Source organism: Puntigrus tetrazona, chromosome 9 (assembly GCF_018831695.1).
Source record: "Puntigrus tetrazona isolate hp1 chromosome 9, ASM1883169v1, whole genome shotgun sequence".
NCBI classification, from domain to species: Eukaryota; Metazoa; Chordata; class Actinopteri; order Cypriniformes; family Cyprinidae; genus Puntigrus; species Puntigrus tetrazona.
Window position 1 is genome coordinate 16722181 of NC_056707.1, and position 22806 is coordinate 16744986.

Sequence of the window (22806 nt, forward strand, 5' to 3'; positions counted from 1 at the left end):
CATTCGGAGCATGAAGGAAGCAGGGACGGTGATGGTGTTCCTCGTCTCTTCCAGCATTAACTCGTTACGAGCAATCACCTACAGAACACAAACACCTCAGGAGATTAAATCCATGGGTTTGCCAACACTTAACTCCTATAGCAACAGCAAAGAAACTGCCTCCAAAAGCCTCTATTTTATGCATTTTCCTCTATAAAAGCAGATACTTTTCTTGCACAACCTCAATACTCTAATGCCATCTAGTGGGGATTGAATTACATATCAAAAACAATTCATTCTGAAGAGTCAAAACAGGACATTCGTCAGCGAATTAAGCAGAAAACATTGCTCATACCTCTTCAGCAAGGACCCTGTTAAATGACGGTGACTGTTCTAAAGGCGACCACAGCTTAATGTCATAGTCAATTCCAGATGAAGCAAGAACTGTTAAAAAAGAAAAAAACGACCATTAGACCAATTGATGTTATCCAAAATGTTTCACGTGTCTGTTTTTAGGTATCTTTTTCCTTACTGGGATCATAAGGGTGAGGCTGTAGGCAGTTGACCACATGGTTGTCGGCCTCCAGCAGCATCAGGTGCTCTCCTGTGTGTCTGTCCCAGATGAAGATATGGCCGCAATCCGAACCGCTCATCACAAAGTTATTCCCCCAGAAACACGACTCCTTAATCTACATGCACGTTCAGGTCATTAAAGTGAAGCATATGGAAATTCTTTTTTAATTTTTACATGATTATGTTGTAATAGAACTAACAAGTGACAGAAATCTGCTTTTTGTATACAATAATGCACTAGACAAGAAACAGGCGTACCATGGTCCTGGAGTTGCGATGGCCCTTGTACATCATCTTGACAGAGGGTCTCCTGATATTCTGAGTCTCACTCTCTTCCATCTCTCTCCGTTCTTTTCTTCTGCGGAACAGCTCCTGGATCCGAGCCGCGGCAGAGCGTCTATGAGAGACAGAGCATGCAGAGCAATGCTCATGAAAAATCATTTACGCACAGCAACAAAACACATCACAACTCAACAGAATATAAGTCTAAGATGGTAAAACAGTTTTACAGAGCCTTACAGGATTGTGCGAGATCATATTTGATCTAAATATATTTTTTTCAGACAATGTCGGCTCTCATGACATAACAGTAACTGCATTAACTTTTATGTGCATGTTAAATTCATACAATGATGTGGTTCTGATGTTTCATTAGCAATAGCTGATAATTCATTACAGTGTGACTTAATTTAGTCATAGCTGTATTTTTTAACAGTCTCTTTAAGAGAAGAAAAGTTTTATTGAGAGAATCTGATGAATCACTGATGTCTCTATTGAGCTGTGGAAGCTCAGTTTTTTGACATTATCTGTATCTTTTTTTTAAAGAAACGAAAACATTTTGTTCAATAAGGATGCATCAAAACAGACATTAAAGACATTTATAATCTTATAAAAAAGATTTCTATTTCAATAATTTTTTTTTTCTCTGTTCAAAGAATATCAGGCAGGATTTTATTATTATTTTTTAATTTGAATATTTCTGGAAGTCCAAACAACTATACCTAAGGTAACTTGTAAATTCATGCATGAAATTAGTTCACTTGATTAGTAACTAACCAAAGGGTCATTATGCAAACATTTTTGCATACTCTTAGGCAGAAATATAGTTAATATGAACTACTAAATCACACACGTTTAATATAATTAATAGCATATTTTACACAGCCACACAATATGAATTTCGTGTTAATGAAAAGTAAATCCTTGCAATTAGATTATATTAGTGTTCATCTCAGAAACATTACAGTACCTTATCATCCTATCACCTACAGCTGATCCTCTGTAATTAAATCTAATGAGAAGAGTAGCATTTTACTTATGACTTTTTAGTTCATGTTCTCATGTTTTATGGGACTTCCCGTCTGTCATTTCATTTGCCTACACATTGTGACGATTTGCATCATTAAACATCTTGACATGACGAGAGTCCATACCTCTGTCCCTGCCCTCCTCTGTACCTGGCTGAAGGGATAAGGATGGGGTCGTCGTCGCTGTCGTCAGAGTCCTGGTTGCGGGGCGGTTGAGTCGAACCCTGGCCACCCGTTCCAGCGGTCTCGCTCCTCCTGCACCGCTCGCTCAGCTCCGCCGAACCAGCAGCCTGGAGCTCCTCTGATGGAGCGCTGGAGTGAGCCGTGTCTTCAGGGGACAGGCCCTCTGGTGGTGCTGCCAGAGGCGTGCTGTTTTGAGAGCTGAAGGAGGCCTTTTCCGTGCCACCGTCTGCAATTTTGCCCCCATCGGATATAGGTTGACTCTCTGAGGGTGAGTTTGAAGCTGTTAATGAGAGAAATGTTAAGTTAACCTCGAAAGTCAAGCAAATTCTAAAGCAACCGGCATGTGGTTGTGGACTCACTTTTCTCTGAGGTTTGACCTGTGGGCTCCTCCTCTCTGGTCTGACTCTCACCCATCTCCCCAGGCTTCTGTCCTACACTGCTGCCTTTGGCACTGGAAGCCGGACTGCTCCTGTGTATAGTCAAACAAAACAAGGTTAGGGATTTGTTCTTACAAATGAATGCTGTCCTTAAACAATTACAATTAAATAAAGGAGTGAATTTCAGAGAATCATTTGCTATTCACAGGAATGGACCTTTTCTAAACTGGTTTTAGAACTTGTTTTTATATTCACAAAGTTGACATGTGACTTGTCTACGTATGATTCATATATTATTATAGTATCTATTATTATTTTGAATTATAATATTATAATGATGTGTTACTATTTTATAATAACATATTATAGTGTTTATATTTTTGTGTTATTTTAGTTTTAGTCATTTTGTAATGTGCTTTTGTGATTTTATTCATCTTCATTGTTGTTTCTCTCATTTTCATTTTTTTTGTTAAATTTTTTAATCTAGTATTTATTTTTTATTTTATTTATAAGTTTTGTTTTCAATTTTACTTTATTTTTAGTTTTAGCACACTATTTCAGTTAATTGCCATGGCAAGATTCTAACATGTTTTTTTAAACAATCTTAAACTGATTCATTTAAAATTCATTTTAAGTAATATTCGTTTTATTTTAGCTTTCTCTAAATTAAGAAAATGGCTTTTAATTATAGGTTAACAACAAAATGATTTATTTCACAGAGAAAACATGACAAATGTATACTTCAAATTCAGGACCTTACATACACAAAACGTTTTTGGTACAACATTTTTTGGTACACTTAAAAAAAACAAAACTATAAAATTATAAATTATATAGCAGGCATCTTAAGGTCTTGTGGGTGTGATTTGTATACTGAGGTCAAGCTGATTCTCTGGTCACTCACCACTCATCTGTGAAGTCCAGTTTGATGGTGCTAGTGGTGGTGCCTTCAGTGCTGTAGTGCAGACTAAGGACAGGTTCTGCTGTGCCGGTCCGCGCGGGCCCTGGAGGAGTGCTGCTGCTCCCGCTGTTGTTGCCAAGTGAAGGTGCTGATGTGGATGGCACAGTTTCTGTAGTGTCTGGGGAAGCTTCACTGACACCTGTACTCTGATCACTGGATACATGTCCCGCTGCTTCTGCACCTCCTGCAGGGAAGACAGAAGGAAGGTGGGATGTAAAATTTGACTTTTAGCGTTAGTGCTTTTCTCAGGAACATCACATCAGTCACAACTGCAGTTAATCACATAAGTAGCTTTTCTGAAATATTTGAATGCAATTATCTTGCCAAGTAGGGATGCCTAAGTGATACTAAAATAAAACAATACCAAAACAATGCACCAGCTTTTCTGCAGTTTTCACAGTACTGAGAAATGCCTCGTTTCAGAATGGCACAGATAGCAGACTCAGATTTTAATAGTTAATGTTTACAAAAATTAAAAGAAGGAAAAAAAAGAATATGTGTCAAAGTGATCCGTGCAGATAGACATCAGGCTACACAAATTAGTTTAGAGTTTTGTTCAATAATTGCAAGCAGTTAGCTCAAAGCAAAGAGAATTAGCACAGCGCAAGTGAAAGTAGTAAGGATTTGAGGTTTCCTGTTCTGAGGAGGAAAAGAAAAAAAAAAAAAAAAAAGAAAAATCACAGGCACCAGTATGGACATGGAGAAAAGATGACTGCCGTAAAGAAGAAATATCTGCTTGTTTTCATGGTTTTCAGGAAACATTCCATAATCCAAAGCTGAATAGCGAAGTCATTTAAAAGGAGTCATATCATACTTAAACTCATATCATACCATAAACATTTTTGTTATAAACTATTTAATTTATAATTAAACAAAACAACAAATACAAAAACTTAAATCTGTATTTTCAATCAGGATGAAGGAATATGTGAGACTGAGGACTAGAGTAATATTCCCACAAAAATAAACTACATGTAAGAACAGAAAACTGTTATTTTTTAAATGTAACAATATTTCACAATAATACTGTTCTTTTCTTACTTTTTTGGCCTTGGTGAGACATTTTTCGTAATATTTTAAAAAAAATTCTAAATATTTTTCTAGCTTAGTTTCATTACATAGTATTTTGATCTGGATCTGGACACTTGATCTGTACTTACTAGTATGTTTCAAACATTTTAATAATAAATGCTTTACTCAACTTATCAATTAAAAATTGTGATATGACCCCTTTAAGCAAAGTTTTGATGTTACAAGCCTACATCAGTCTCACAGAGAGTGAGCTCATTAGAGAGAGAGGGGAAAAACAGTGAACTTTGTTTCAGGATGTTATTTGAAAGATGAGCTTGATATGAACTCGGCCCCATAGAAGGGGAGAAAAAGCATGTCCATTGACTGAGAATGATTGAAAGAAAGCCTCTGTATCTTTCTGAAGTTTCTCTGTTGATCCAGAGACACGTCTGTTGACTCTTCTTAGGATGAGGACAAGAGCCGCTTCAATCAGAAATGTACAGATCTCAGACGCAAAGGATTGAACAAAATTGAGCAAAAGGAGAAGGGGAAAAAAAAAAAAAGAAGAAAGGACGCACCCTGCTCCTCATCCAGAGTCATGGATCCAAGCTGTTTGTTTACCACAGATGAGGGAGAATCTGAAACAAAAATAAAATGTACTGAACAACTGAAATAACAAGAGCCAGTACAAACATTTAAGTGCAGAACTAAATCCTCAGGAAACACACTGCAGCACAGGCAGGGCACAAAAACAAAACCTTCCCACAACAAACTGAAAAGCCACAAAACTCTGTAAAGATGAGTCAAAGAGGCTGAATTTTGGATTAAAAACACAAAGCCAAGGGTTACAAATTGAGTAAGCCGTTCCTTGAAACTTGGAATGACATCCAGGAGGTATACAAAGAGCACAATTTATCACAAACTGATGCACAAACTGATGCACAGCCTTCTTTAATGCAGTATTCACTTTCAGGCAGAATAAGCAAGTCACACAGCAATTCGTATTTTAGGTTTTCAGACTGATGGTGGCAGAAACTCAGACACCAGACCCATACTGACAGTGCCTTGCAGCGACAAAGCAACCAGAAGCCATTTATTTTTGGAGAGAGTTTGCGAATACCCAGCAAAATATAATGTTAGGATGTTGCGGAATCAACTAATACTAATACTGAATAAAATTAACTTTTCTTTAAGTGTCTGGCTTCAAAAAACAACATGTATGTTCGGTTCGCCTCCAACCATTTCATATATGTCTACAAAAAGTTCACACTCGCTGGTAGCATTAAGGAGTATTTTGCACAATATTGCAAAGAGAAGGTATGAAAAGAACAATATAAAAGTGGATCAATGCTCAAGGTTTAAATTGGAGACTGAAAAAACTGCCCACATCAAACAGTACAAACCAGCTTTGTGTGTAATTATATGATTGCATTTCAGATGAATCAATCAACAGATGGCAGTATATGCACGTTTGATATCTGAGCTCTGTTTCAAGATCTAGTAAGCTGCCTCACTTAATACTAGATTCTAAAGCCCTGCCCTTAATAAGGATGCATTTGATATAGACGCTTATCTATAGAGTCAATTTGTCCAAATAGTCAGTATATGATTCATAAGGGTTCAAAAGTTTTTGTTTTTTTTTACATTTATTTTTAAAACATTTATTAACTGAGAAAACATTACATTGTTTAAAAGTAACAATACAGGTTTTTGCATTGTTACCAAAATTCTATTTCAAATAAATGCTTTTGAATATTGTATAACATTTTTCACAAAAAAGAAAAAAAAATTAAAAAGACCATCAGTTTTTGTTAATGGTAATAATGGTTCTTGACCAAAATCGGCATATTAGAATGATTTCTAAAGTAGCAAGTCTTGAGTAATAGCTGCTAAAAATACAGCACAGGAATAAATTACATTTTAATAAATCAAATAGGGGGGGGTCTGTCAGATGGGCAGCTCACTAGGTTTTGGAGCAGAGCTGAATGTGAATGTGAGCATGAATGACCAGCGGTTAGATGTGTGCAAGTCTGAGTGGCAGAGAGGAAGAGCAACACACTCCATAGCCAGAGGTGCAGCAGCAAACCAGGACAGCCATGAAACAGGCAGCCAGAGGGGTCAGGAGGTTAAAGGAGAGCGGGGTAAACGAGATGCAGGCTGGGAAGAGATGGTAACCTGCAGGGGAGCCTGCGTCAGCAGCAGCAGCAGCCTGTTGGGCTGAGCTCTCTGTGCTGGAGGTCACGGGAACAGAAGGGACTGAGCGTCTGCCCTGTCCTGGGGGGTCAGACAGGAGAAGCAGCCTCTGCAAACGTCTACACACTAAACTTACCGGCAGCCTGCGAGGACCATATTCTGACAGTGGGGGGTCAGAGGGAGAGAGAAGAGCAGGATGGGGAAATGGATGGGATGGGGAAAAAGAAGAGAGGCAAATCATAGATAAGGAGAAATGCTGGGGAAAAGAGCAAATTAATGATTGAAGCTGTAGGCTGAGTGATGTCAGACAAGACTGCTGGGTTTCATCACCCATCATAAAAAAATTAAAAAAAAAAAAGCTTTCATTACACTCACACGTCCACACACGTTTTATGGGCATGAACAGAAATGCATGCATAAAATTGCCTGCAATGGCACGATGAGCAAAAAGGAGGGGTTTGTCATTCGATATAAAGACACTACATGTAACATCTTGCCTCTGTTTATGTGATTGTTCATTGCAGGCCCATAATATTCAAAAAACAAACCTCACTTAAAGACAACAATCAGTCAAAACATAGGTCTTGAGAAAAGAAAATGCATAGCTGGATGGCTGAAAGATGTATAGCAAGCAGACATACTAAATGGACCACTTACATAAATGGAATGAAATGAATATGATTCGAAAAGTTAATTATAAGTGCATTGTCTTTATGTAGCAGAGATACAATGACTGCATTTACATGCACAAGAAAATTCTGATTACTACTGGAATATGATCATATGCTTGGAATTAAGCCACTACTTCGGTTTTTAAAAACAATTATATTGCAAAATATGTTAAAATGAAATATTTAAACATTTTAATATGTAATTTATTTCTGTGTTGGAAAAACTGAAGCAGCTATTACTTCAGTGCTTCAGAAATCGTTCTAATATGCCAAATAATTTCTTTTAAACACAATCTTACTGACCTCAAATTTTTGTACAGCAGTAGTATATGTGAACAAAAACATCTTTTTAACGGCTGTATTTTTAAATAAAAGTTTTTAACATATTATATGGACATTAAATGGAACATTATGTGCATGTAAACTTTGCCATTGTCTCATATTAAAGATCAATGCACTCTTCAGTGTTTTGCAAACAGTGACAGACTTACCAGATAAAGCTGCCTCTCTAGATGGGGTGGGTGTTGCTGAAGGAGTGGGTGTAGCCGAGGGAGTAGGCGTAACTTCATCCTGGCTCTTCTGCTCTGTGTCTGGGGATGAAAGGAGAGAGGAGGAAGCAGCGCTCTCCAGGGAGGATGAGCTGGTCGGGGCAGGAGCTGTCACAGTGGAGGAGGAGCCTGAGGAGGAGGAGGAGGAGATAGACTTGGGGAGAGGCTCTGAAGGTGCAGGAAGAGCAGCAGGTGTAGGCGGAGGATCAGAAGAAGGCGTCTCCATCTCTATCACTCCTTCAGCTGAGACCTCAGTGGGCTCTTGTGCCTGAGTGTGTGTTTCTGAGGTTGAAGATGTTCCCTCTGGTCGAGCAGCCGTACCTGGAAGAAAATCATCAAACCTCAAGTTTAATATTTAAGAGTACTTTTTATATTCATGGAGTTTTTGGAGGTTTTTCTTAAAAACAGAGAACATTCGAATTACATGATTTAGACTCTTTTATGTGATATGTGCACCATTCAATGGTTGATGTTTATTGACGAAAAGGATCAAAATTGTCTCCATAGAGTTAAATGTGTTGTGCATTGCCAATGTAAATCACATGGAAGAGCTATTAACCATTAAGAATGGTCTGGTGTGATGTCATTTAAATCAGGTCCAAAGAAACTGTATGGATTTCAAAACAGCTTGCCAAAGCAAAGTTTCAGAAAAGTTTGTTAACACCTTCAAACTACCATTGGTCCTTGAAGATTTTTAGATTATAACATTATAACTTTGCTTGACTAAACTGGAATGCCAAATTACAGGGCTTGTGCAAACATATCCACATCATTATAACCAGTATTTTGTTACTGAGAGGTCAAACTGTATGTTTTGTTTGTCGATATATTCATAAAATATACTATGGAATCATAAATTCACAATTGACACAATTCACAGTTATAAAGTCTGAATAGTGAGATATAAACTTAAATATAAAAAAATAAAGTCGGATGCAAATTTGTGTCTCAGTTCTGGCCCCCCTACAATTCAGAGTTTAGTTTTGCCAATTCTGACTTCTTTCTCATAATGAGGAGACAAATACTTGCAATTGCTATCACAACACTGATATGTTCTCAGAGTTGAATGTTTATATCTTACAATTCTGAGTTTCTTTTATTATAACTGCAAGTCACAACTGCAAATTTATGTCACAATTACCTTTTTTGATTCAGTGGTGCAAACAAGCTTCCATAGTATACTGCTGCTTACATATACAGATTTTCTTTCTATACTAAAAACCTTTGTAACGAATATATCAGTATATTCATAAACATTGTGTACATTGAGCATATTCAGTGTGGATCCAGGCTGTTATACCTCTGGGCCGAGTTTGAGGGCGTGCTCTGCTGCTCTGGGCCTCGCTTGCCTCTTCAAACCAGCGTGATAACATGTCCGACATCCTCTGCATGAGCGACACATTCGGACTCTGTTCTCCTGCGAAGAAAGTAAACTTCTTCATGATCAATATCAAAAGAGATCAGAACCGAAATCATTCCGCTCACAAAGCAGAAGCACAGAAAGCCTGCATCAAGAGCCAGCAGCAATACGCCAGGAAGTAGTGCAGTAAAGCAGTCTTTGGACTAAATCCCTGTGAAAAGATAACAAGCTCCCCTTAGACAAACTAAGCTGTTGATATTCAAAGACAAACGAACTGAGGGAGATTAAAGATGTATTGAGATACACCAGAGACTGCAGGCCTCAGATCGTTAAAAACATGGTGGAGAATGCCAGTGCAGACAACAGCTCTGTTCATGGAGGAGACAGCTGGAGCTGAAGTGCTTGTGGTAAACAACTATGGAAGACAATGCCTAGATGCTTTAACATTTTAACACAAGTCTAAAGCATAGCAGACCTTTTTGACAGTGAGTGGCTAAAGATAAAATAAAATTATGGATTAACTATGAAATGCTGCTAATAGGTATAATAAAAAGTAGGTATTAATACAAGGTAGGTTAGTCCAAAATAGAATAAAAGAAACACTAAACAAAACAGATCCACAATTTGTACAAGAACACATATCTGTGGATCTATTCCCTGTGCAAGTCACCCAATAAGTGTGTTTGTAAACAGAGCCCTCAGTGTATATGGACCATCCGTGCTGCAGTGTTTGCGACACCAGTATTTGTGCATGTTCTCATCTTACCATCACGCTCCCTCTCACTCTCAGGCCGAGCACGCGGTCCTGTGTCCGACCAGTCGCCTCTCAGACGCAAGCGTTTGACCGGGGGCTGCCTCAGCTGTGGGAAGACACATCAACAAGCTGTCAGTCACGGTCAAAACCTCTCACACGCCCTAAAAATAACACTCTCTACCCCGAGACTTGACATCACTTTAGAATCATCTAGTCCGGCATGTTTGCAGGAAGTATGACCAACAAGCATTTTAATGAGGGCAGATCTCATAATTGTAAAAGAGGGTTTGGCTACTGTACAATGCAAAGTACAATGCAGAATTGCCATCATGGTTTGAAACCAGAGGTGTGTTAAAGGGGGTTCACCGATCATTACATTGTTTGCTAAAAAAAAAAAGTAATATTTTAATATTACAATAATAAGGTAAAATTAAACTAAATGTATATATCTCTTTGTGCCACCCAAGTTAAAATATAGCACAATTACAACGTAAGGAACAAGAATATAACTCTGTACATCAATAATGATTACTTTAACAGCTTTAGCATCATAAAGATTTACCTCATGTGCACAAAAACCTTTTTTTTCAAAATGTGTGTTCCACTGAAGAAGGAAAGGAAATAATGAGCTTTTCAGTTCTTGTTTTGGGCTGAACTATTCCTTTAAAAAGCAACACTCAATTTGAAACAATATGTGTCAAGTGGTTTCCGTATCCAACAAGAGGTCTGAAAAAAAATTAAAGACCTTGGGATGTTGATGGGATAAACTATTGAGGCCACTTTGCCACGTGCCTCACTCTCACACTTTTACCGTCGCAGTCAGTCAGGACACTCTATTTTGGGTGCTAGGGTGCATTAACAAGACAAGTACCGGCTCTAACAGAGCCACATTAGACCAAACAAAGCACATCAGAGACCAATGCATTCATTCTAAAAATAATCTAATAATGAGCACTGCAGCTTCTCTTCACTTCAAATGGAGCGATAAAATGAGCTATTCTTTTTTTACTTAAGTGGCTGGAGAGGACACATGCCTGTTAAGGTGATTTATTGCAATTTATTTTAATTAAAACCAGCAGTACACAGAATGGCTCTTTAAAAATATTTAATATTATTACAAAATAATTTAAAATGTCAATTTGAATTCATGATTGATTTAATCGGTAGTTGTAGTACATTACTTCACAACATCTCCTCAGCAGGGCCTTTGGCAAACATTTTTGCACAGTTGGGCCCCTATCTAATGAATAGACTATACCATATAGGTCCTAAGAGGGCCCCTCTCCAATATCTCTGCTGCTGAGTTTGAATGCCATACATACAAGTAAACCACACTAAGCCCTCAACAATTTCACATTGCTTTAGCTCCACATTCACTGATTGCAAAAAAATTGAGTAAAACCCTTGTGTTGTAGCAAAGATTTATTGAAGTCAACAGGAGCTCCTTCACTCTTGCTGGCAGTCATTGTGCACTGGGTGCCTATTTCTGTCTCAGCTGTGGAGCTCTGCATGTGTCTGCACCTCTATTTGGAAAGGAATCTGATCACGGGGGATCCGGACACAGCTGATCACACCGTACAACAGCTGAAGGGACCAGAGCGGTGACCCAGCAAATTTCACCACTACAATCCCAACACAGAAAGAGTATGTAGATGGGCAGTATGTTAAAAAAAATACACACATTTTTGATTTTCGACCAAATAAATGAGTGTTTATGAATCTGCATGGATGCTTTGCTTCTGTTGGATTGGCTGTGATTGTCTTCGCTGGTATCAAAAATGGGACATTCACTATCACGGATAATTGTTGCTGGAAACGTGTTGCATCACGCCTGGTTAGTACACGATGTCAAATCACAAAGCATGTCTAACTTCCTTTACCTTAAAACTGCACTCAGTCCTACTTTGAAAATATATTTAGGCTCATGTAAGCATGTTGTGTGGCTGTACAATTTTACTCATTGAATGCATTTGTCACAACATCAATGTGGTATTAAAATATAAAATTCCCTACTGCATATTTTTATTTCCTGGCCAGAATAAGTCTTAACAAGGAAATATCTCTCAACATTGCAGCAGGCAGTGATCCAGATCCTAAACCATAGCATCAATGTTGTTTGATCCATCCTCTTTGACATCCTCTACAAAACTAATTTCAAACTGCACCACTGAAGCGCAGTACTGCTGAGGATTATACAGAGTGCATGAGACAAGAGAGCAAAGAACTTCAAAAGTCCTTTATTTAGATTTTGCTTTAGGCATGAACAGACTAACAGCACCCACTCGCCCCCAGACCAGTCGCTCTTGACTTTCAGATGTCTGGCTCCACTTCCATTAGGGCTGCGCAAATTATGGAATTCAAATCGAAAGTAGGATATGGTGTTATGCGATTAATAAATCACGAAAAGGATTCAATTTCGTTACATGATAGATAGTCTGAATGCTTCAGAGTGAACAAGTAGTTTTCTGGTGTCTTTTCACAATGTAAAATTTGCTGAGAATTTATTCATTTTCAGCCCTCAGACCATCCAAGATGTAAATGAGTTTGTTTTTTCATCAGAACAGATTTGGAGAAATTTAGCCTTACATCACTCACTCACCAATGGAAATAATCCACAATAATCCACAGACCCCAAATATGTTGGTGGATTTTGATGAGAGAGGACAATAAAGTCTTGTTTTTGCCTCACAAATTGATTAGACCGGAGCCATCTGAATTACTTGTAAAATTACTGTAATGTTTTTATCAGCTCTTTGGACATTCTGGTGGCGCCCATTCACTGGAGACAATCCTCTGGTGAGCAAATGATGCAAAGCTAAATTTCGCCAAACCTGTTGAGTCAGTGAAGAAAAATTTATCTAGATCTTAAATTGGCCTGAAGGTTTGTTATTGTATAATTTTTGCAAAAAAAAAAAAAAAAAAAACTGTTCCTTTAATTCTGCATGAAAACATTTGATCTGTAAAATTAAACAAACCTCAAGTTATCCATGCTATAGTTAAATATTGGTTGGTATTTTTAAAGTGGCGCTGATATCACAAGAACTGTTGTAGTCTTGTCAAGTGTTATGTTGCAGATTCATGGGTTTTTCCTTTTTGTTCTGTCTCACAATGTGAAAATGACAAGAGACACTGTATTCTTGTGATCTGGTCAACTGATTTAATGAATTTGCCATGAATCATTCCACTACTCTACACGCAAAATCTCTTATTTCTCTACACAAATCCTCTCTCACATCTTTCTCTGTGTCTATATTTTCACATGGTGCTTTAAATTTTTATTTTCTCAACACTAATCGCTATTACCATGCTGTGCTTTTTACTCTTTTTAACTCTTCCTATCTAAATGATGTGATCAATGCAACCTCTTCTCTGACAACAGATTACCTCAGGTAGACCTGATATCTGCTTACCTCCTCTCGCCGCTCTTCAGAAGGGCCCTTGAGCTCCCTGGCCTGGTCATCTTTGGGGTCAAACAGGTAGATGTAGTCAGAGGAGTAACTGACCAGCACTTCTTGTCCATCTTCACTGTAACACAGAGAGGTGACGCGGCAGGATTTGGTGGACAGGTGGGCTGGGACAAAACGTACACACATGCCGGTCGTCCCTCTGCCCATGTAATTACCTAATGAAACAGAAAAAAAGTTTTTAGAAAACATTTTAAAGAATGGTTTAAAAATTTGGGCTAAAGGAGGAACAGAACGCTTCATAGAGTTCTGAGAGTTTAAGACCTCTCATCGAAAGAGAAAGGACACAGATCCAAATCTGACTCCAAATGCTAAATATAAAAGATCATTAAATCACGTGACACATATTGGATCCTCCATGAAACTGATACACAGAAGAACAAAAGGCTGAAATGCTAAACATGAATCATTTCTTACCCGTAGCTCTTGTTCCCAGCATTCTTCTGTCATAGATCCTCACTGAGCTGTCTGAACAGCCCACGGCAAGATAATAGGGGACCAGTGGGCAAATGGATATTGAGGTAGCGGCTCTCCGGCAATTAATCAAAATGTCCTGATAAGGTACAGCAGAAAAAAAAAAAGGAATGACATAGAGAAGAAGAGAGGAATAAATATGTGAATAGTAACTTATATATCAGGAAATCTTTAGTAAACACTATTAAATCAAACACAAAGGTCAAACAGAAAAAACAAAGCTGTTCTTCAGAAACATGATTGGTTGGCAGTATATAATACAATCAATAATGATAATAGAGAACATAATCAATAATGTACACTAATGTTAAAAAGTTTAATCATTTTTTACAAGTCTGTTGTGCTTGCTAATGCTGCATTAATTCAATCTAAAATACAGTAAAAAATAAATAAAACGAAATAAATATTGCAATTTTAAAAATAACTTTTCTGTTTTAATAAATGTTAACATGTAATTTGATAACAAAGCTGAACTTTTATCAGCCATTACTCCAGTTATCAGAGTTATACTGTACTTCTCTTCAGAAATCAATCTAATGTGATTTATGGTGCTCTTTTCTAGTGTTTCAAAAACAGTTGCACTGCTTAATAATAATAATGTGGAAACTGTGATATATTTTATCAGGATTGTTTGATTGTTTAATCGGGATTGTTTAAAAGAACAGCATTTATTTGCAACATACATCTTTGCAACATTGTATATAGTTTATACTATGCCTTTGATCAATTGAATGCATCTTTAATAAATAAAAGTATTATAGATATACATAAATATTATTTCATCGGATCAGTAAAGGTATAATTATATGTTGTTAAATGTATAGGTTCTCAGGGACCTCTTGTAGTAGTATCTTTATAAAAAATAGTAATGGTAAAAACCCTTGCCATTAGATATCCAACTACATGACATTTATTTTATTATTTATTATTATTATTATTTGAATTGGTTCAAAATCCTGCTTTTGTATTTTAATACTATTTAACAGCTGAAGCCCTGCCACTGGCAGAACCCAAGCAGAGATCCAAACAGCACTTACAAGCAGTGTGCTTGTTGTCTAAGCCTCACACAAAAATGTCTTCTGATAGCAACAGAAAGCAATTGTGCCCTCAGGCTAACAGCGTCCTCACCACAACCACTCTGTGGGTTGAAAAATCAAGGTCGGATACCGCTTCCTTCAAAATGTGTTTCAGGTTCTGCATCAGTGTCATTCACCAGCTGTAATGGTGAGACTAAAGGGTGTGGGAGGAGAGCCTGATCTCAGATCAGTACAGCAAATCCTCCCCTGAGCTTTTGGGCATGCAGTGTTTCATGATGTATCTACTACACATTCAAAACGTTCTTACATCTTTACAGTCTTCTTTTGTGCAGCTCGTCTTCATCCGCAAGTCAAACCACCTCACTGTACCATCTTCTCCACAGGACAAGAAGGTATATGGGTCATTTGGCACAGTCATTATCTGTAGACAGAAACAGAAAGAGAAAAATATGAGACATCAACCTCCACCTCACCACGTGTCAACTGCAAACAAAGACACGGCTGACACGGGGAAACATTACCAATCCCTGTTTGTGGCTTTTCTTCTCACTGCACTCTTCACATAACATCGTACCTCATAAGCAGTGCCATAATGGCAGGTGAACTGGCACTGCCTGTTGATTTCTTGGCTCTTTTCTGTGTGTGTGTAGAAAATTATGCCATCTCCTGAGCAGGACACTATCTGTTGATCATTAGTGTGGGGCATGAACTTTGCGCTGAAGATGTTGGCCCGGTGTCCTGAACGAATAGTCGTCTTGACCTTAAGACAAAAGTACAGCATGTTAATTTTAAATTAACTGAACAAAATAACAAATAGGCCAATGATTTGCACAGGGTTGGTTTAATCAAGCTTTAACATTTTAGAATGATCAGAACTCAATGCATCAATTTTTTATTTATTTTCTAGAAATTTCTGACAGATATAAATGGATATAGATGACAATCATTTTCATTATTTGTCCTAACTAATAAATGGATTATACTAGCATATTTATGGATTATATATCTGTATTCTATAGTTTATTTTAAATGTTGCACTTCAAATGTAAAACTATATTTAAAAAACGGCAGCATGAAAAATACCTTTAACAGTTATTCAAGTTATTTAATTATGACTTGTTAAAGATTAACTTCAAACGAGCATCACACAACAACAATGGCATTTTATATACATGCATGTAAATCATATCCAATATCCACCAACACCGATAATTAAAGTTTTTTAATATATTCTAAGAACAATACGTACACCAGAGATTAAAAATAATCCAATATTTTAAAACAATGCCTACATTAGCACACATTACTAAAGTGAAATACAGCTTTATTTATAGCAATTGTGTTGTTATCTTACCTTTCTGTTGTAAGGGTTTGTGATAACCAAGTTTGTGTCATCGGAACCTGATAAGATGTATTCTCCTGTTTCATTCCAGGATATGGTGTTAACCTTTAAAAGAAACACAAATGTTGATGAAAAACACCAAACGCTAATTTCATCTGTTCAATAAACTGTGCCATAATTTCATATATCTCCATCAAGAGATTAAAGAAATAGTTCACCAGACTGTAACACGCTGTCATCATGGATATAAAAATGTCTTTCTTGGTACACAAAAGGAGATTTTAAAGAACTTTTCATTTGTGTTCCACAGAAGTCATTTGTATTTGTTGACATCATTAACAGAGCACCATAGGGCTGGGTTTTTGAAGAAAATTTCACAATTCAATTAAATTCTAGATTTTGATTCGATTCTGTTCAATTTAATATAGATTACTCTTGATATAAATCATGTACAGTAAACGACATGACAAATTTTCTCAAGGGAAAAAAAAACGAATAATCTCAACTAATAATGTAAAATATACATAGAAAATCAGTTGCTGCTACATTCCTATAATATTGAAGGTTAAAATGAGCTGATTTGTATACAAACACAAATTACACTCAATTAAGTTTTTAATAATAAAGTTACAATTAAATAAATACATTATATGAGACACAATACGGATTTTGGTAAGTCGTAGTCTTTTTTTTTAATTGTATCTTCAGACATTCAGGATTTAAGAATCTATATTGTTTAATAAAAATGAGAATCATAAAATGGAGAAATAAATTTTTTTTTTTACCTAGACCTAACTACTGACATAATCATTATTTTAACCATCACATAAAATCCTGCTTTGAAGTTTTAGAGCTGAAATGGACTGAGGTAGTGTGCGTTGCCTGTGCCTTTAAGAGCAAGCGATCAATATTTCATTAACTCAAGGCTGATACACGCTTTTCCTCCTCTTTCTAGAGCAGCTCAAACCTCATCACACAGGGTCCATTTCCTTTGACCTCTGCCTTTCTAAAATAACATCACTGGGAGGGATTAAGCATTTATCCCTCATTCTGCTCTTCCGCTTTTCACTCTACGGCTCTGCTTTGTGTAGTGGAGAGATGGAATTAGATTGTGTTAGATGTAGTAAGATGCAATTCATGTTAAAATAACAAGCGCTGAAAGCAGCGTGAACCGTGTCCTTAGTGAACGCAGGGAGTGTGCTTCAAATCAGACTAAAATGGAACCTGAAACGTTACCCCAAAGCCAGGTGATAAAAGACACCTCTTCTTGCAGTTAAAAATGCACAGCAGGTTTTCTGTGCATTTGTCCTGATTTTCACATCAACTAGAGCAACTAGAGGATGGCCGTGTGATCAAACAGAATAAACAAACTGTTTATAAACTGAATCTTTTAGAAATTTCCATGAATAGGAATAGCTTTTATAAATTCTATGTTTTTTTAAAGACAGAATTAGGTTCATGGTTAAACACATATTTTTCTTTAATTTATGGGAATATAAATATACATTTAGCCCCTACAAAGTGAAAGCTAGATTTAAAAGACTAGCTAACAGTATCTAGATATCTACATCTGCAACCTTTGTTTTTTAAATGGTCATATAAAAGTCTGTTTATTAAAATAATTAGATAATCCTGTAATAATTTACCACCCTTCATTTACACAAAATTGTACATGATTCTGTTCTGTTGGGCACAAAAGAAGATATTATAAATAAGCTGATGGTAGCTTTTGACTTTCATAGTTCAGAAAAATATGGAAAAGTCAATGGCTATTATAAATTGTTTTGTTATCAGCATTCTTCAAACTATCGTCTTTTGTGCTCAACAGAAGAAAGACAACTCAAACAGGTTTGGAACAACTTGCATGCTTACTATTTGGGTAATTCAATAAAAAATTGGACTGTGTCCTATAGTGTGACATAGCAAAAAACGTTAACATACAAATAACATAAGAGAATTGTATCTTCATACTTAGAGTCACAAACAGTTTGAGGTTTTTTTCATTTTTTTCACATTTAGGACACATTGATATGTCAGCTACCCATTTATTTGAGCAGGAATTAAGCAAAAGCTTTAATATTGTGAAATTCTGTTATAATTTAAAATTTAATTTAAAAATACATATATATTTTTTCTCAGATATCTTTAATGTTCTGTTTTGCTGCTGAAGAAATCTAAAAAACTCTTATTTGCGATAAATAGAAATTACGGCATTTATTTGAAATAAAACATTCTAAAAAAAAAAAAAACGTTACTGTGCATTTTTCGTAAATAAAATAATTCTTAAAAAAAAAAAAAAAACTAAACTATTTAAATGATAGTGAACACTTAATGCATTCAAAGACACAATCAGATGTATTTACGGCATCTACCAGTGGGTACTTTACAAAGGTCACACGCTTTATATACCCTTGGAAGACCATATTAATGTGCTGCTATTTTTTCTACCCATCTTTAGGTCACAAATTCTCACAGAGGTTACTTAACCATAACTGCTATAGTCAGTATGAAGGACGTTACAAGAAAACAGTAAAACGCAGAATCATTTTTACTGGTACAAACAAATTCAAACCTAACTCCAGTCTGTTAAAGCCTGTTAACGGTTATATTGGTTGTTTTTTTTTTTTTTTGCAAGGCTTGCAATTAAAATAAAGTGTAGGGCTTTGTCGGATGTCCCAGCAGTAAAGCACTGACAAATGATGTCCCCAATGGCTGCCTGGCGCCTATCAGCCTTTAAGTTTGAAATCACTGACAGATAAAGAACAGGAGCTGCTGATAAGTGGAAAGAGACACACACACACACACACACACACACACACACACACACACAATACTCAGACACAATACAAGCACATTGATTCCCCTGAGACAATATAACCCAGACAGGCACATTCTCCTACAGGCACATTTATCAAGGAAAAAAATTAGTCAACATAAAGAGAGCGCTGGGGGGCGAGAGCCTCCGACACAACTGGAGACTTCATTACAGGTGAAACAAAGACTTGAAAGACTTACGCATCCATCGTGCACATTGAGAACTGCTTCGAGTTTCAGTCGTTGCACAAACTCTCTTCTGCCTATGGAGAAAAAAAATGTATACATTTTACTGTGGCATTCATGTCCAAGAACGTTTGCATTGTCTGTTAATTTACAGAAGAGAATAAGAACAATATTGTTATATTATGTCATGTTATAATATAACCTGTCCCACATTCATCTCTGTGCCACTAGCATCTCCAGATATAACCGCACAACTGTTTCCAAACAGGTTTCTACAGCAACATCTTCTAGTAAGATGATTTTAAAAGAAATTAATCCTTTATATTAAACCTTTATAATTGATAAAACTGAAGTAATCAATGCTGAAAATTCAGCTTTGCATCACAGGGCTCAATTACATTTTAAAATACATTTTAATTTTAGATTAAATATGATAAATCAAAATATATAAAAAGCATTTATGTTTCCATTGTATTTTTGATCAGATGAAACACGCATTCACTCTCAAGCTAAGCTTTGCTATGCAATGTATGAAGAGTAAATGAATAACAGGCACACAAATCCAAGTTTGAAAGCTCATTTATGGTGTAAATCTGAGCTAAAGCAACCATAAAACTATAATATGTGACCGAGAAGGCAGGAATGATTGTTAATGGCCGCTGATATCTTCATTGCTTTGGAAAACTGCCACAACACTATTACATTACCTCCTGCATTTGCTGAGTCGCTGTACAAAGATGGAAAACACCCTGTCATACACTGTTCTAATAATGTCAAACAGCTTGCTTTGGTTCTTGTTTTGTTTTCGTTTTGTCTAATCTCTTGTAAATTACCCCAGATTTATTTGACATCCAAATTCTGATTTAAAAACCCAACAATACCTGCGCTTTACAACTACAAAACCAAATCACATCCAACGCCGGTGCGTTAAAAAAAAACATTAATAGCATTTATGTTCCTATTCCCGACAAGCAGATATCTGCGTGTGGTTGGTAAAACACAGATCTTTCCATGGCTGTATTTTCAGCCTGTGTAATAAGGAGCTACAAATAGCAAGTGCCAAACTTAGGTCAACCATTTTCAATGGTGCGAGCCTGGAGAACGGCAGTAGCCTGAGATGACACTGCTCTATGCATTGATGGTACAGAACGGTCTACCAAACATAAAAACAACGGCTGAATTTCTGACTGGGTTAGAATTTGTAAACTAGAAGTTGTAGGAATGTAGGTTAAATTCTCAATTCATTCACAAATGATTAAAACGGAGATACTCTGTGTTGTTTTTGGCTGATGTGCGTTTCTAACCGTTAGCGTTGGCAGGCTTTATAACATGAACAAGAGCCGAGCTAAATACGGAACACTCTGAACGAAATGCTATCATCACTATCTGAATGTGAGATCCAGAGTAAAACAGCTCACAGACACCAAACACTAAACACATTGGCACAATCCATTAATCACATACAATTCCTCGTGTAATTCTTAGGGCACAGAGAAGAAATGAGCTAAACTGGTATTGTCTAAAATACATATTTGGGTCAGACTAGGTGGATTCTATTACATAAGCGTGCTTTGAAGTCTGCCAAGCCTGGCTGACACTTCTCTCAGGTCTCTCAGCTCAAGTGTTATGTTGCAGAGGGCTACGTAAAAGAGCTACAGATCCGTAGTAGGGTAAGATTTGGTGATTTAAGTGAAAATGACTTTTAAAGATAAGATAATGTCAGATTCTCTTCACTGTAAAAGCCATGAGCACATTATAATCATTATAAACATTATATCATTATAAAGCATAATGTTAAGATTATGGAGGCACATAGTAATACTGAGTAAAAATGTCTCTCTTCTCCTAGAAAAAGAGAAAATTCTGTCATCACTATTCTATTTCAAACCCTGGCAGTTATTTTTATGCTGCTTTTAGCAGCTTCTGTCTCTGTTCATTATCATTGTACAGAAAGGCACAGCATGGACATTCATTTTGTGTTATGTTAAAAAAAAAAAAAGAAGTACAGGTTTTGAACAATGTAAGAGTCAGTAAATAACAGATTTATTTATTTATTTGTTTGTTTATTTAGTGTGTGTGTGTGTGTATTATGAATTTTTTTGGAAATATTTTACAATCCCGATATGGTAATACCGAGGGCCTCTATCTATAAATAAATACATAAATAAATAGCTCTTATATATTTCGGGATATATATCTATAATTTTCTTTAATTATATCTTTAATCAACAACAATACAGCAAAGCATCTGCATTTAACACTGAAAATAATTCTAGAAACATTTTTTGTTTTATAACTCAAGCTAATTTTGTCTTTTTACTTTTTTTTTTTTTACTTTGTTACCCTAAAAATGTGCTGACTTTCAGTGAATGCATACATCAATACACATACATACTGTAAAATGCAAAAACACAAACCTATTATCTCACGACAGGTACATCCTAGATATTGCTACTTATTTTTCTTTAATGTTTTTGGACAATCAATTTTCTTGCTACTTTAGAGTTCATTATAAAATAGAAATGGTTAATTTTATATGCCATGTATCATGTTTGTTTACATATTTTGAAACGTAACCTTTTGAACAAAGGACTTTTTGAGATAACACGAAACTCCATGTTTAATAAGATATGCACCATTTGCATATTTTACAAGCTGAAATAGATAAAAATCACAAGCAGAAAGCCAAGGGGGACGCTATAGCCAATTCAACCGTATTACTTCCCCTTAAATCTAAAAATCAGCTATGCAATTTAGCACAGAGCCCTTCACAGACAAATCCGTTTCTTTCTGTATTAAAACGTAACCAATAACAGCGATAGCATGTCGTTCTGAAAACAGATCAGCATTAGAGTAACAGGTCAGATGATCTTTAACCAGTGTCCCTGCCCTGTGTACAAGCTCGAATGACAGCTGTCACCTAGAAAGTCTTCGTCAACAAGTCTCCCAGCTGATTTTCAAGTGCAACGGTGTGACATTAGTCGTAGTTCCTTACCTAAATAATTTGTCCTGACCGCATATGGATCTGTGCATCCAATAGTGCGTTTTCGTACATCCCAAATGAGGTTGCCAGAGCAGGACATGGTGTTTAAACCTCTAATGTTGAGACATGCATGGATGAAAAGGAGAGCAGACGCTTTTCTTGTGTGTTTGTCTTCCTTCAGTGGCGCTCGGTTATTATTGTTTCCCTTTACAGCGCCTATAAGTTCATCGACAACTGATAGTGGATGAATGAGAAAATATTACTCCTCGATATCGACACCCCCGCGACGATCCGTTTCCGACACTTTGTGCATGATTGCTTTGAGGTGTAGTAAAATATTGCGCTTCTTGTTTGGCTATCCGCTTTAGCCTCTGCTGCTCTGGTACGTCAAATCCATTTCGAGCCCAAAGCCAATAGAAGGAAGAGACGCGCAGTATGTTGACTGTAATGTGTGGGTCGTTCTGGAGAGCGTCAAGTGTGCGCAGCATTTACGCAGACTCGCGAATCAGCGACTGCATTCAAATCTCAACACATCCTTGCTGTCGTTTCATCTACAACATTTGTACACTAAAATATTAAAAACAACAAT

General features: G+C 36.6%; 1 protein-coding gene across 6 annotated transcripts in view; it reads right to left on the minus strand.

The window, feature by feature from the left end:
* dcaf6 (ddb1 and cul4 associated factor 6) overlaps nucleotides 1-22636 on the minus strand; it is a 24013-nt gene extending 1377 nt beyond the window's left edge. The window contains exons 1-20 of one of the 6 annotated variants that reach the window (XM_043249383.1): nucleotides 22230-22636; nucleotides 19250-19311; nucleotides 16247-16339; nucleotides 15467-15652; nucleotides 15200-15313; nucleotides 13799-13934; nucleotides 13328-13539; nucleotides 9930-10023; nucleotides 9104-9220; nucleotides 7747-8124; nucleotides 6567-6743; nucleotides 4970-5029; nucleotides 3324-3564; nucleotides 2402-2511; nucleotides 2010-2322; nucleotides 1802-1831; nucleotides 811-949; nucleotides 512-668; nucleotides 335-423; nucleotides 1-78 (exon numbers count right to left, since the gene is read on the minus strand). The exon at nucleotides 1-78 is cut by the window's left edge and continues 28 nt beyond it. In XM_043249383.1, coding sequence (XP_043105318.1) covers nucleotides 1-78; nucleotides 335-423; nucleotides 512-668; nucleotides 811-949; nucleotides 1802-1831; nucleotides 2010-2322; nucleotides 2402-2511; nucleotides 3324-3564; nucleotides 4970-5029; nucleotides 6567-6743; nucleotides 7747-8124; nucleotides 9104-9220; nucleotides 9930-10023; nucleotides 13328-13539; nucleotides 13799-13934; nucleotides 15200-15313; nucleotides 15467-15652; nucleotides 16247-16339; nucleotides 19250-19311; nucleotides 22230-22317 — 2874 coding nt within the window. In that variant the 5' untranslated portion in view covers nucleotides 22318-22636. Of the gene's footprint in view, nucleotides 79-334; nucleotides 424-511; nucleotides 669-810; nucleotides 950-1801; nucleotides 1844-1985; nucleotides 2323-2401; nucleotides 2512-3323; nucleotides 3565-4969; nucleotides 5030-6566; nucleotides 6744-7746; nucleotides 8125-9103; nucleotides 9221-9929; nucleotides 10024-13327; nucleotides 13540-13798; nucleotides 13935-15199; nucleotides 15314-15466; nucleotides 15653-16246; nucleotides 16340-19249; nucleotides 19312-22229 lie in introns of all 6 variants that reach the window. The other 5 variants (XM_043249382.1, XM_043249386.1, XM_043249385.1 and 2 more) reach the window with 5 other exon arrangements.
* Nucleotides 22637-22806: the final 170 nt, after the last annotated feature.